The 12,442-nt window shown below is 37.7% G+C and overlaps 1 protein-coding gene across 15 annotated transcripts in view; it reads right to left on the bottom strand.

Annotated features, from left to right (window-relative positions):
- LOC129129144 (uncharacterized) overlaps window positions 1–11,896 on the bottom strand; it is a 134,330-nt gene extending 122,434 nt beyond the window's left edge. For 9 of the 15 annotated variants that reach the window (XR_013182768.1, XM_077180086.1, XM_077180096.1 and 6 more), the window contains exons 1-2: window positions 11,758–11,896; window positions 10,904–10,993 (exon numbers count right to left, since the gene is read on the bottom strand). Coding sequence is in view for 2 of the 15 variants with exons in the window: in XM_077180162.1 (XP_077036277.1) it covers window positions 5,562–5,613; window positions 10,904–10,993; window positions 11,758–11,823 (208 nt within the window). In the remaining 13 variants the exon portion in view is untranslated. Of the gene's footprint in view, window positions 1–5,561; window positions 5,614–10,903; window positions 10,994–11,757 lie in introns of all 15 variants that reach the window. The other 6 variants (XM_077180162.1, XM_077180153.1, XM_077180081.1 and 3 more) reach the window with 5 other exon arrangements.
- Window positions 11,897–12,442: the final 546 nt, after the last annotated feature.

Here is a 12,442-nt window from a genome sequence, read left to right as displayed (position 1 = left end):
TCCAACTCAGAATATTCTATGATTCTGGAAAAAGAAGTCTACCAGCCAACCTTTTCTAGTGTAACCCTGGTGACACTAGATATGGCAATTTCAGACAACCTAGTAGATTAGGCAAGTTTATGTACCTATTTGCAGAAAAATAATATCCTGTCCTGGTTCCAGCCAGGACCATTAGGTTTTTCAGTAGCCAGGAGGGTGCGTGGCTAAGAACCAGTGGTTTTCAACACCACCTCACATCATTTTCTGGGAACACAGGTGAGGGTACATAGAAGCAGTCAGGAATTGTCAGGTTCTGCATGGCATTGTGGTGAGCATTTGCATTTTGTACACTTTGGTCACTAATATTGTCGCTGTCCCTGTTTGTTTTCTTATCTCAGTGCTGCTTCCAGTAAATTGTTCTTACAGCAACTCATGATTTTTACCTTTTGTGCCTCCAATCCTCCTTTCCAGAGAGAGGAGGGAGAGGAAGTGGGGTATGAGCAGTTGGTAATTTGTGTAATTTGGAATGGTTTCAGTGGGAACACTAAATTAAGCAATACCATTCCTAAACCACGACCTATCCACATGTGTATTGTAACTCTCCCTGACAAAGTTTGCTACCAGGAAGACAACTATCATGTAGTCCCACAGCCTGTACTTTATCATACTGTTCTGATACACACACCCCTAAATCATGCAAGAATCGTATGAGGATAAAATTGGCATTGCCAAAATAATAAAAATAATAATAAAAAAACCCAAACAACAAAGCCCTGCTCAAAGGCCAGTTCCTGAATTTGTGACCTTCTTGGAGCACAATGTGTCAGAGCTGCTAAGAGACAGAGGATGGAGAAAGCACCAAGATAAGAAGATAAGCTGCATTTTTTTTTTTTACCTCTACCTGACAGTCTAGTAGGATTAAGCCATGAAAAGGGGCCTTGCTCTCCCATCCTCCCCCTTGGCCACAGATTCTCATTATCTCCTTTCTACAGGCTGGAAGCTAAATGGCAGATACTGCTCATGCATACAAATCTAAGTTTTGTCTGGTTTAGCAGGCTTACTGCAGCCTGTTTGGTATTTAAAAAAAAAAAAAAAAACCCAAAAAAAAACCCCACAAGAACAACAGAACCACAAGAAACCATGTTTTGGGTTTGTTGTTTGGTTTGGTTTTTGGTTTGTTTTTTTTTTTTAATTGCATTTAGATGCTGGATTAATTTTGCTGCACCACAAAGCCCTGTCTTTGGGGGTACTCTGGGAGCAAGTTGTTCTATAGGACCCAGCAGAGCAAGGGGCAGAATTTCTAGCTCAGGTCACAAGAGCAGACCAGTGGATGCTCAGCACTAAGCTGTGCATGTCTCTAACTCTGAAGCACAGAGGTGTCCTATCAGCAGTACCAATTTTACTTTCATGACAGATCAGAGACATCCTGATGCTGATAACTGAACAGATTGTTCCCAGTGCAATAAAAATAAGGTACCAAGGATGATCTTGCACTATCATTACTTCACAATGATCTCAAACCCTGGCTTCTCGTTTTTTCCCAGTTTCTTACTTTAACTCCAAAAAGTTAGAGCTATGGAAATCTGGGTTAGTAAATAAAATATTCTATCTGAATTTCTTCAGTGAAATTCTGGTTTTGAATAATTAACTGTTTCCATGCCAGAAGCCTAAAAATACTTATTAAGAGTAGCACCCCAGCCCACAATATTTTTACCCTCTGTGCTGGAATAGGCAGAATCTTTGAAGAATTATGTGCCACGGAAAAAATTCTCCTAAGGAAAAAAAAAAGGGAAAACAACCACACACCAAAAAGAAAAAAAAACCAACAACAAACCAAAACAAAAACAACAACAAAAAAACCCCAGAAAACAATACACACCAAAAAAGAAAACCACTAACATTTCACACCTGAATAAAAAGGATTAACGAATGCTATCCAATAAGACATCCAAAATCCAGAAAGTACACCAAGAGTCTGGTCATTGTGAACTAAACATGTAGACACCTGATTTAAGCCAAGATATACCTCTTCAGATGTATCCTCTACCCATTCAGGGTCTCCCATACACCACAGTTATCACTATGTTTATGCTGCTGCTACTACATTTATGTTACTATCTTTGTGCTGCCATTTACTAAATGGCCATGAGAATATTTTATCCCTTATCCCAAAGAGATAGAAACCAAAATTAATTATGCTTTTGTTAGTATAATGTTGGTCATAGATTAGGATGGAGCCAAATGTTTGGGACAACTGGGTATACTCAATAGAAGTCAGGTCTGGCTATAATGTTTGAAAAGATACCACCCAAAGAAAATATAAATAAGAAAATCCTAAAGTCTGTTTATGGCAACTAATCCTCATCAAATTACCGCTAATTAATGCTTCAAAATGAGTTAGAACATCCAGATCCCATTCTAATGGGCAACATTACAAGATTGTCTCTTTTTCCCTGATTCATCTGAAGAGAGAGCTTAATGAAATTCCTCCCCCTTCTCCAGCCTCTCAAAAAACTCAAAAAAAACCCTAAAAACCAAGCAAAAAACCAAAACCACAAAAAAAAAAAAAAAAAAACAAAAAAACAAAACCCAACCAAACAAAAAACTCCCACAAAGTAAAAAATCTAGCATGCAAGCCCTCTGAAACAGGGAGAGTAGTTGGGATCTTACAAAAAAATTAAGCACTTTTGGAAACCTAAATAGCAAAACTACAATAAAAACAGTGACTTGTTTATGACTGAGAACTTTGTCTAAAACTACACTTGCAAAAAACATCAAAGTAGAGAAAGAACAGGGAAATCAAATGGTTAAGGAAAAAATCTGGATCCTGGAGATACCATTACATGTGCCTTGGGGAAAAATATTACATTTTTTAAAATTAGGTACCATTTTCAAAACAATTCTTTTCTCTATCCTGACAGTTTCTCAGTGCAAGATGTGCACTGCCAGAACTATCCTATTTTCCAGAGCTTCTGATGGGAAAAGATATTATGCTATAATGAAACTAACAATCTTATATCCTCTATATATAATGGACCCAGAATCCTCCAAAAATAATTGGTGTCGTTTCTTAACTTCAAGTCTTCTACTATTACCAGTGCTTAGCAGCAAAGAGAATTGAACACTTTACTAAGTAATAACAAGAAAACTCAAAGAAAAACTTTCCAACATACTGTCAAATTTTATCAGGCATTGAGTGATTAAAGTTTGGTTCAGACTGTGGTTAGATGAGGCAGAGGTAGGGGGGGTTACCCATTATATATTAAAATACTACATTGAAATAGAGGCTGGTGGAATGCAGAAAGACTGAACAGAGCTAAACAAATGTCATTAAGGATATCAGAATTTACATATCCTCCAAATATCACTTGTAGATCAAATCTTTCCTTGGAAATTGGTGAAGACAATAATACTTGATACAGAAAAACAGAGCAGCAATGCTACCCCAAACCCTAACATTGCAATAAGACCTAAGTCAGTATTTGTGCATCTTTAACCTACAAAAGAAAAACAAGTCATCCATCTACTTTAACATTAATTAACCTCTAATAAGCCCTGATACATATCCATGGTAGATTTCCATTTTGCTCCCTTCCCATAAGCAGGGTCACCCTCTTCTCCCAGGTTCTGGTCTTCCTTTGAAAAAGAATCTTTTGAATAGGGTCTTCATACCCCAGACCCTATCTGAGCAATTAAAAAATCTACTTGAATGTTTTCATTTGCAAGAAAACTTAATTTAAGTTTAATGTATTTAAATGTTACATGGAAGCAACACTTTCAGGTCCATTTGTGTTGGTTTCTTAAGCATCCATGGGCATTTCAGGTTTGCATTTGCTCAGAGCTCCTGCATAAGCAACCTGAAATGGCTGTGATTTTGTGTCACACTTGCATTGTTTGCTGTAGCTTTATAAAAGCACTGATGAAAGTCTTATTACAAGCATGTTTAATCTGATTTCTTTTTGTCCCTAACAGCTCTAGTAGAAAAAAATTCTTAACTCTCAGCTACTCTAACTACAGTTCTCTGTAGCTATTTTTACTAAAACACTGTTCACCTGTAAATTATTTCATCAGATACAATTCACAGGCATAACAATATGAGTGCTTAATTATAACTTAATTTCCAACATCTGTAAAGAAATAAGGGCTTAGGTCAGTCAAGATTTCTGATGGAAACATGAGGACTCCTCTTTCATATTATTTGTTTATGACAACCTAGTATTTAAAATTCCTATTTCTGTGCATTGAAATATCATTTACTCCAATTCTTGTATGCTTTAAAAAATGAAATAAACAAACTGAAAAGCCCTCAGCTACAGACAGGAAACACAAAAATAAATAAAAACAAAATCCCCACAAATATATAGGAGATCAAGATTCTGTTTATTCTGACACAAAGTAAAAATTTCCTAAACAATATTTAGAGGCATTTTTTACACCATGAAAAAAGACTGAAACCCAACCCCAACCAAACAATTAAAAAGGGTTTTTTCTGCTTTTTTTTCAGCCTCAGGAGATGCAATTTGCTGTTCCTTTCTGAAATAAAGTACAAATCCACTGACTGCAACATGAAAATTTCCAAGAACTCATTTGTTCAAGAACACATTTTAGTTGTTTACTAGGTGCTTGGATAATGGAAAAAAAGTTTGGAACAGTGACATCCAATTTTGCAACTAATCTATCATATCTATTCCTTGAAAGATGCTTATGCCTCAGCAGAACTGATATACTTAGGCAAGTAAGGCAACAGAAACACTTCTAATGTGAGGCACAATTTCACTCCTAAGTTTTATAGCAGCCTATGTGTTATCCTATTTCTTTCATTAGTAGATATTAATTAGCACTTCACAAAAGAGATCAGTCCTCTTAACCTGAAATTCCAGGTGGGGAAAGAGATTCACTTTGAAATACAATATTGTCCAACAGGATATGGTTTGGCCCTCCCATACACTGAGGCACTTCCTATACAACCTACCAGGTCGTATTTTGTCTTGTTTTGATTTCCTGGCTACAAACCTGCTGTCAAATGCACAGACAGATGTAATACATGCAGCAACTATATGGAAGCCAACTATAACTCAAATTCATGGTGCAGTGGAAACAGAGCCTTTAGGAACTGAGTTTGCTAGGTTTTACATAAATAATATAAAGCTCTATATCAAGAATATACTAAAAGTTAACAGAAGTGTACACACCATCTCCCACATCTCTGACCAAAAAAAAGACAATCTGACTTTATTTTATTAGAAGTGTCTTCATTCTTCAGGCTCTAGTGTTGTGTGTAATGCCATGAGGAAATGCACAGTGAGGGTATCATATTTGTGCATGCCTGTGACAGTGCATTGTCAGATAGCCCTCAGGAGACACCTTTGCCTCTTGGGTGCCACAGATGTACAGGCAACAAAACAAAGGGCAACAGATGTTGTTTTTCCAAGGGTGCACTTATGCAACTGCTTGAAATGTAAGATTTAATACTCTTGAAAAATGCTCTGATATTGACTTGAGGTTAGATAATTAATTAAACCCTAAAAAAGGCAATTGCTGAGAGGTGGCTAGCAGTTCTTTCTTCTGAAAGTGCATATTACCTTCAGAGAAAGTTTCCATGTAGACACATCTTAGATTCTGCTGTGGAGAAAGCTAAAGAAGAATGGTCAATAAAAAAATGTTTCTTCTGTTCGCCAAAACCATCTATGCACATCAGCCAGTTCAATTGCCACTCTTTACAGCCACAACAAATACAAGCTTCTTTAGAAAGGTGGGGAGATTAAACAATGTTTGTGAAACTTGTTAAGTATTTCTTGACAAAATACTTCAGTGTGATGATAATTAGTGGTAGAAAAAAAAGGCAAACCCCATCACTGCATTAGCTAAAACACACTGTATCTCACCATCTGCAGCTCTGAGAGCCATCAGCCACTCCATTTATTTCAGAAAGGACTGTTAGGAAGCTCTGTGGGAAAAAGCCTCATTTCATTCAAGTTACTCTGCAAACCAAGTCCCTGATGTTCACAAGCATGAATGAACCCTGATATAGCCCAAGAAAGAACATTTCATTCTCAGGCTGTTTCTGAATATAAGTACCTGTCTTCTTTGAAATCCCATTCTAAGAAGGGAGCAGGAAATTCCTATGGAAAGGTTAGCACTCTGATAAACTCATAAAACACTGATGGCTTCTGTGGCTTGCTGAGACCACAGGCACTTCCACATCACCACATCATGACTGTGCTATGGTTATTAGCAATCTAAAATTAAAATACTTACTCTGAAAAGGGATCATTTTGCTGTTTCATGCTGTCAAATTAACCTGTAGGTGGGCAATATTTCACTGGGGGCTGAAGGTGAATGAAAATGGAATTAAGCTGAATGCTAAATTCAGCAGTATCATAGGAAACCAGGGTCTCTGGAACCAAAACAGATGATTCTTGCAATGACTAAGTATTGGATTAGCAGCCTCAACGCTTCGCCAATTTCATCTTTTTTACCAATATTATATAAGTAAAGACTCCCTGCTCACTTCCTGCCAGTCAAATAGCCAGTCAAATGAGTAATCAACTCCAGACCAGGCTGGTGGTGTATAGATAGCAATGAAATCATCCTATTAATATGGTATGCAGATTTCAAGGAACAAAACACTAATTTAAAGTATTCTCTTTCTCTTTAGCAGAAGGCTACCTAGCTTGCAGTATACAGGGCATCATCCAGTTTTAACTTTTCTGTTGCAGTGATAGGAGGGCAATCTATGCTGCCACTTCTACTCCATGTCCAAATCAGAAATGAATTAACCACAGAGCTGCAAGGATAGAGTTAGCAGAACCTTCACTAGTCATTTCAGTGAGATTAATTGACAGGGTATTTTAAAACTCATTTTGACAGCAAGTTGAAACAAGGGACTGTCCTGGCTCTGTTTTCTCTGTGCTTGTAAAAGTGCCAGATACTATGTTCCACAGGGAGGAGGGAGGCAGTGGAGAAGAAAAGTTGATCCTTCCCCAAGCACATCAGGGTGGTATATGGAAATCTTTACTCAGACTCAGGATGAATAGAATGGAAGCCATGAAAGCTATAAGCAGACACATCCCAGCAAATTACTGTCTCACTGCCAGACAGCCACTCCTGGAGAGCACAGGTACAAGATATGTCTGCTGGTACCTGGGCACAGCTCATTCACCTGGCAGCAGAATATGTTTCAGGCTCTTAACAGTAGGAATGCAATGACTCCCATTTTTGGAGTCAAAGGGGGATTGTTTCTTGTTATTTTTAAATTCACTGCACTTTTTAAACTTTTTTAGTAAAAATGTTTTCTAGATGAACATGGGAGATGCCTTACAAGAAAAGAGCTGTTTGCAGGATCATTGCTCTGCTGTTCCCCACCAGAGCTGTTTGCAGAGAAGAGTGGCTGTGAACACTTTTACATCAGCAAGCTGTATATTTCTATCACGCTTTGCCAGACTAGAACTCAATCTGAGTACACTGTCAAAGGAGGGCTGATGGCAGGCAAGTAATTCATTCCCTATTCCAGGCTGTTAGCTTCCAACAAGCCCATTTCACGGGATAGTTAACAGATCCTCTCGTGATAAGGATGACTGCTGAAAGCACTTAGGCTGATGTTGCTTTAATACCAAATCTATATTGAGGTGTTTGACACAAGTAGTGTCATACAAAGTAGCTTACAAAGGCTGGTGGAGTGGAACAAGACATGAAGCCTAATAACAAAATTCCTCTGTTTCTGAAATGCCAATGAAATCTCTTGATGCAGTATTTCTAAATAGGATGCTTTCATGCAGCATTTTAGTTACAGCAAATGTAACTGTGCTTGCAGATTAATTTGATGGGTAAAGATTTCACTTTGAAAGTATACTTTCAATTCTTGAAGCCCTTGCACACCTATCATATTCTTAGTAACATTTATCTGTTATAATATTATTTCATTTTATTTTCTTGAAAAACCACCTGAAAAATGGTTTATTGCTTATGTCCTGATTTTATGTGGTATGTAGTTGTTTATATAATAAATATTTATAATGTAGGGCAACAAAATATTGTACAAAGCTTCTACAGAGAAGATATTTTCAAGCATTAATGATGAAAGTCAAAGAGTTCAAACAATTCTCCAACAGAAATTTTTTCTCCCATTTTCCGAAAGTGCTTTTGACTTGGGACCATCACATTTGAAATCATCCTGGCTGTTTTCACAAGCATTTCTGGAAAATCTCCTCTTTCTCCTGCCCTGAAGGTCCTTTAAACTTCATTTCTGCTTGGATCCTTTGAATTCTTTTCCAGGTCAGTAGCTATCTAAACACAGCAGAACTCCCATGTTATGTGGTTGTCCTAATTATCAGAAGTCTTGAGTATTGCAATAGTTGATTCATGAACTACTTCTTGAAAAGAATGAAGAAAAAAAATTAGTTCAATTAATTTGGTTGTAAGTTCTTTCTGTTACCTTTATTTTCACAAATATATACACACACAGTCCCATGTCACTTGGTCAATAGAGAATGACTTGTTTGCTGCTGTGCTGCTCACACTTTCACCCTCTATTTGCATTAGCAATTAAAAAGTATTAACTGAGCATATAGATTGCACTGAAGGTCAAGACCTGTTTTAAGTTATACCTAACAATTTGTTAGGAGCAACCACTGAACAGCACCATCATTACGGTATCTGTATGTCCAGTGAAAACATATTGACTGCTTTCATCAATATTATCTTGTTGCATCAACTGTCTATAATCTGCACTTGCCTGTCATCATGGAAGAGGGACAGTGCAGAAACCCAAAGTGTCAATGGTGGCTACCATGCTTTGGTTAAAGCTCATGGAGATAAGTACATCTCATCTCAAAATACGTATTAGGTTTTGGCAGTTTCCCTGAATTTTGAGAGATTGTTCACAAAGTGGCTCAGCTAAATATTATTTGGGGTCTTTCAAGTACCTGGCAGTTTGTCCATGACCAAATTTTCAAATGTTCGCACATATCTGTGTTCATACCCCAGTTAGTGTTGAAATTGCACTCTCTCCACACCCCCCACCAAACACTGTGAATCGAGTAAAGTATAACAGTTTTAAGTATCCGATCTGCAAATGAATAATGAGATTTTGCAAAAGCCAAAAATCTAATTCTGGGAATGATAATTAGTAGGAGGATACCTGTATTTGTCAGCCAAGAATCCACACTATTAACCTGTTTGCACTTAATGTAGAATATGGTAGAGATAATTCATGCTATGTATGTGTATAAAATATTGTAGAATCTAAGGTATATCTGTGATCACCCTGGCTGGGAGCAGAGTCTCATTTTTATTCAATTAGTTCCCAGAAAACATTGAGATAATATCAAGTCTGTTAACGTATGAAATAAACCTTCCTGGGCCATGATTGCTAGTTTCCTTGGAATGTCTAAATCACTCACTGGGGACCTGCACCTGGGAAGATTACATCTACCATACTCAAGAACCACCGGTGTCACTCTGCTACATATGAATACAGGCTCTGCCGAGGTGCTCAGACATCCCTCTGGACACCTGGACCTACCTTTGTCTACTCCTGCACATGTATGGACCCAGTTCTACATGTGAAGAGACACAAAGAAACGTTCGGTCATCCCTGCCTCAGGCAGAATAAACTATATATAAGCTAACTGCTTGAAGCATACGGGGTAAACCACTGGGGAAACGCTGGCACTTTGTCGGTGGGATCTTGGTTCACCCAGCACCTGCACCCGGGGCTGACGCTGTCCTGGCTGTGGTGGTCTTTCGAAATTCTATTTTTTTGTTATCGATCTAATAAATCTTTGTTAAATTTTTTTTTATAAATTTAGCTGCTGATTTGATAATTTATAACATTTAACATGTTCATTGAACATACAAACATCAAATCCATAACATGCAATTCCCTGAGCAACTGACTGCTGCTCATCCCAGTGCTGACCAGTAGGAGGGAGTGAACTCAGATCTGTTGTGCTGAGTTCTGCCAACAATATCAAGGTGGTTTAAAAAAAAAAAAAAAAAAAGGGGGAGAGGAAGAAAAAAAGGTGTGTGTGGGAAAAATGCTTACACAGTCACAAAAGGGACATATGGTCATGACAGCTAGATGCAAATTGGTCTGGTTATATGCAGGGAGGGGGAAAACAAATCTGCATGCACACTGAATACTTCTACCTTACACCATGGCCAAACCAAAACTGATGACAAATGTCAGCACTCACATGAGATATCGAGCAACAACTCTAAAATGCCCAAGAGGCCATGACTTTTTCCTCCTCTACCTCGGATCAAATGAGCTTACATCCTCACTGGAATCCTTACAGACAAGTGCCACACTGAAGTTCCACTAGAACAAAGGGAATGGTGCTGGAAGACTGCTGAGCAGCTTCCAAGCCCTACATTAGTGAAACTATAAAGATATTCTTACATTCTAAAAAAGTTCATGGCCTCAATTAAGTTGGAATACGGTTCTCTGTGGCCATCAGTCTGAACTTGTCACAGCTCTTTCATGGCAACTATAGGAACTGAATCACAAAGTGTCTGGGGGGAAGCAGAATCCCAAAAAAGCCAGTGAGTCATCCTACTGTGTCCCATTACTTCAGGGGGTGAGCACTATTCCCAGTACTCATGACAGTGAGCAAGCCTGACTCGTCCACCTGATTTTTTCCAACAGTAAACTTGGAAACCTGCATGGAATCTTACTCATGACAGTGGGTTTAGGGATTGGTAGAACTGGTACAGAAACTGTTGGAGTTTAGGAGAAGCAGTCATCAGAATTAAGCAAGGCATGCAGAGAATTTATTGTTTAATAAATTTTTATGTTCCATGGTTAGCTTGGGAAGTCCCCACAGGAACCAAAGGGACCTTCTGCACCTACTTCAAGAGGCTTGATATTAACTTTGTTTTTAATAATTAAGTATCTAAATAAACAAAAGTAACAAAACAGCACCTTTGTCTGTGTTTCAGGAGTAGCAGTTGACACAGTAATGTTTTCATTTAACATGCTGTATTTCTTCAGAATACATCCAGCTGTCTGACTCTGAAGAAATGAAGAAAAATTAAAGAAGGAGAAAAAAATTTACTTTTTCTGTAAATAGTATAGAGTTTTTCCAATAACTCACAATCATAGCACTATTTCCCTCCCTACTGATATTTGGTACTGACAATGCAGTGCAAATTATGAGAAGAAAGCCTTTCTGCAGACAGAATCATACAGAATTGGACTGAAGCTTCAGCAGGATGTTAAAGAAGCTACTCTAGAAAATAAAAAATATATATAATATATATTTTTAAAGGAGAACCTCTCCCAGCCATATCATCCTTCACAAGTGGAGTCTGCAGAACAATTTATGCCTTTTGCTTTCTGAATTTCTTCTTCAGAGTGGATCTAAATGACAGAAAACACAAACAGCATGTGACCCCTGTGTACTGGAAAGGAATGAAGAAAACAGCAGCAGCAACCAGGCCCCTTTCCTCTACCCACTGAAACAAGACCCAGCATGGCCTTAATGTTGCAATTTTCTAATTGATACTCAAAAAAAAGTTATATATTCACACCCAATCCAAAATATGAAAATGAAGAAGGTTTTCAGGCTGTGAAGGTAAAATATCAAGATTCTTGCAGCTGAGCTGAATGGATTTGAGAATCCCTTAGGGTCAGCATCAGCTATCACTGATGCACAAGCAAAGCACAGTTTGAAGAGATTTGTGCTTAATTTGTGATTAAAGGCTTGCAATTCATAAAATAGAAAGAAGCAGAGAAAGAAATAAAGCTTGTCTGTAGACAAATAGATTCCAGCCTACCTGCATTTTGTACTTCTGTCCATAACTCTTGTAGCTGGTGCTTTTCTGTGCAGATAAAACTATCATTGAATTGATTGTCTCAGTTGCTAAGGAAACCAAAGGGATGATGCTAATGGATACTATTTATGACACTGGGAACCTTCAGAAACATTTGCCATGAAAAGATGGTGTCACAAGTTAGTTAAAATCTACGTCGAGCCTTGGCACAGAAAAGAGAACTACATAGGGTTTTTTTTTCTTTCTATCTTCCCTCTGACATTTTATTTTTTATCAGATACTTATAGCTTTATGCTTGGTTTGGCTGTCAGCACCACTTTATAGTCATTTTTCTAGCTTTATTTCAAAACACAGGAGTTAGCTCAAACACATTCATTCTAATTCTAAGCAGTGGAGTCCAGGATGTTTTTAAAGCATCACACATGATTTGACTTTGGGAATGCTCTCCAGAGGACAAAATTTTTGAATCAAAATCATTTGATTTGATATGCTTCTACCTTTGCTCTTATGAACTGTAAGTTATGGAAGATTTTCATAACAGACATAGCAGATCTCATAAACCAAACTGCTATTTTACAAATTGTCATATTTTCAGGAACCTATGTTTATATTTTTTAAAAAATAATCTCCATTAAAAAGAGACAGACTTTCTAAAAGCATCAAAAAAGCACCAGGGAACTGTAAGTAA

The sequence above is a fragment of the Agelaius phoeniceus genome, chromosome 1, assembly GCF_051311805.1.
Source record: "Agelaius phoeniceus isolate bAgePho1 chromosome 1, bAgePho1.hap1, whole genome shotgun sequence".
Taxonomy (NCBI): domain Eukaryota; kingdom Metazoa; phylum Chordata; class Aves; order Passeriformes; family Icteridae; genus Agelaius; species Agelaius phoeniceus.
The sequence above is the reverse complement of the archived record's forward strand: the minus strand, read 5'-3'. Positions and strand labels throughout refer to the sequence as shown.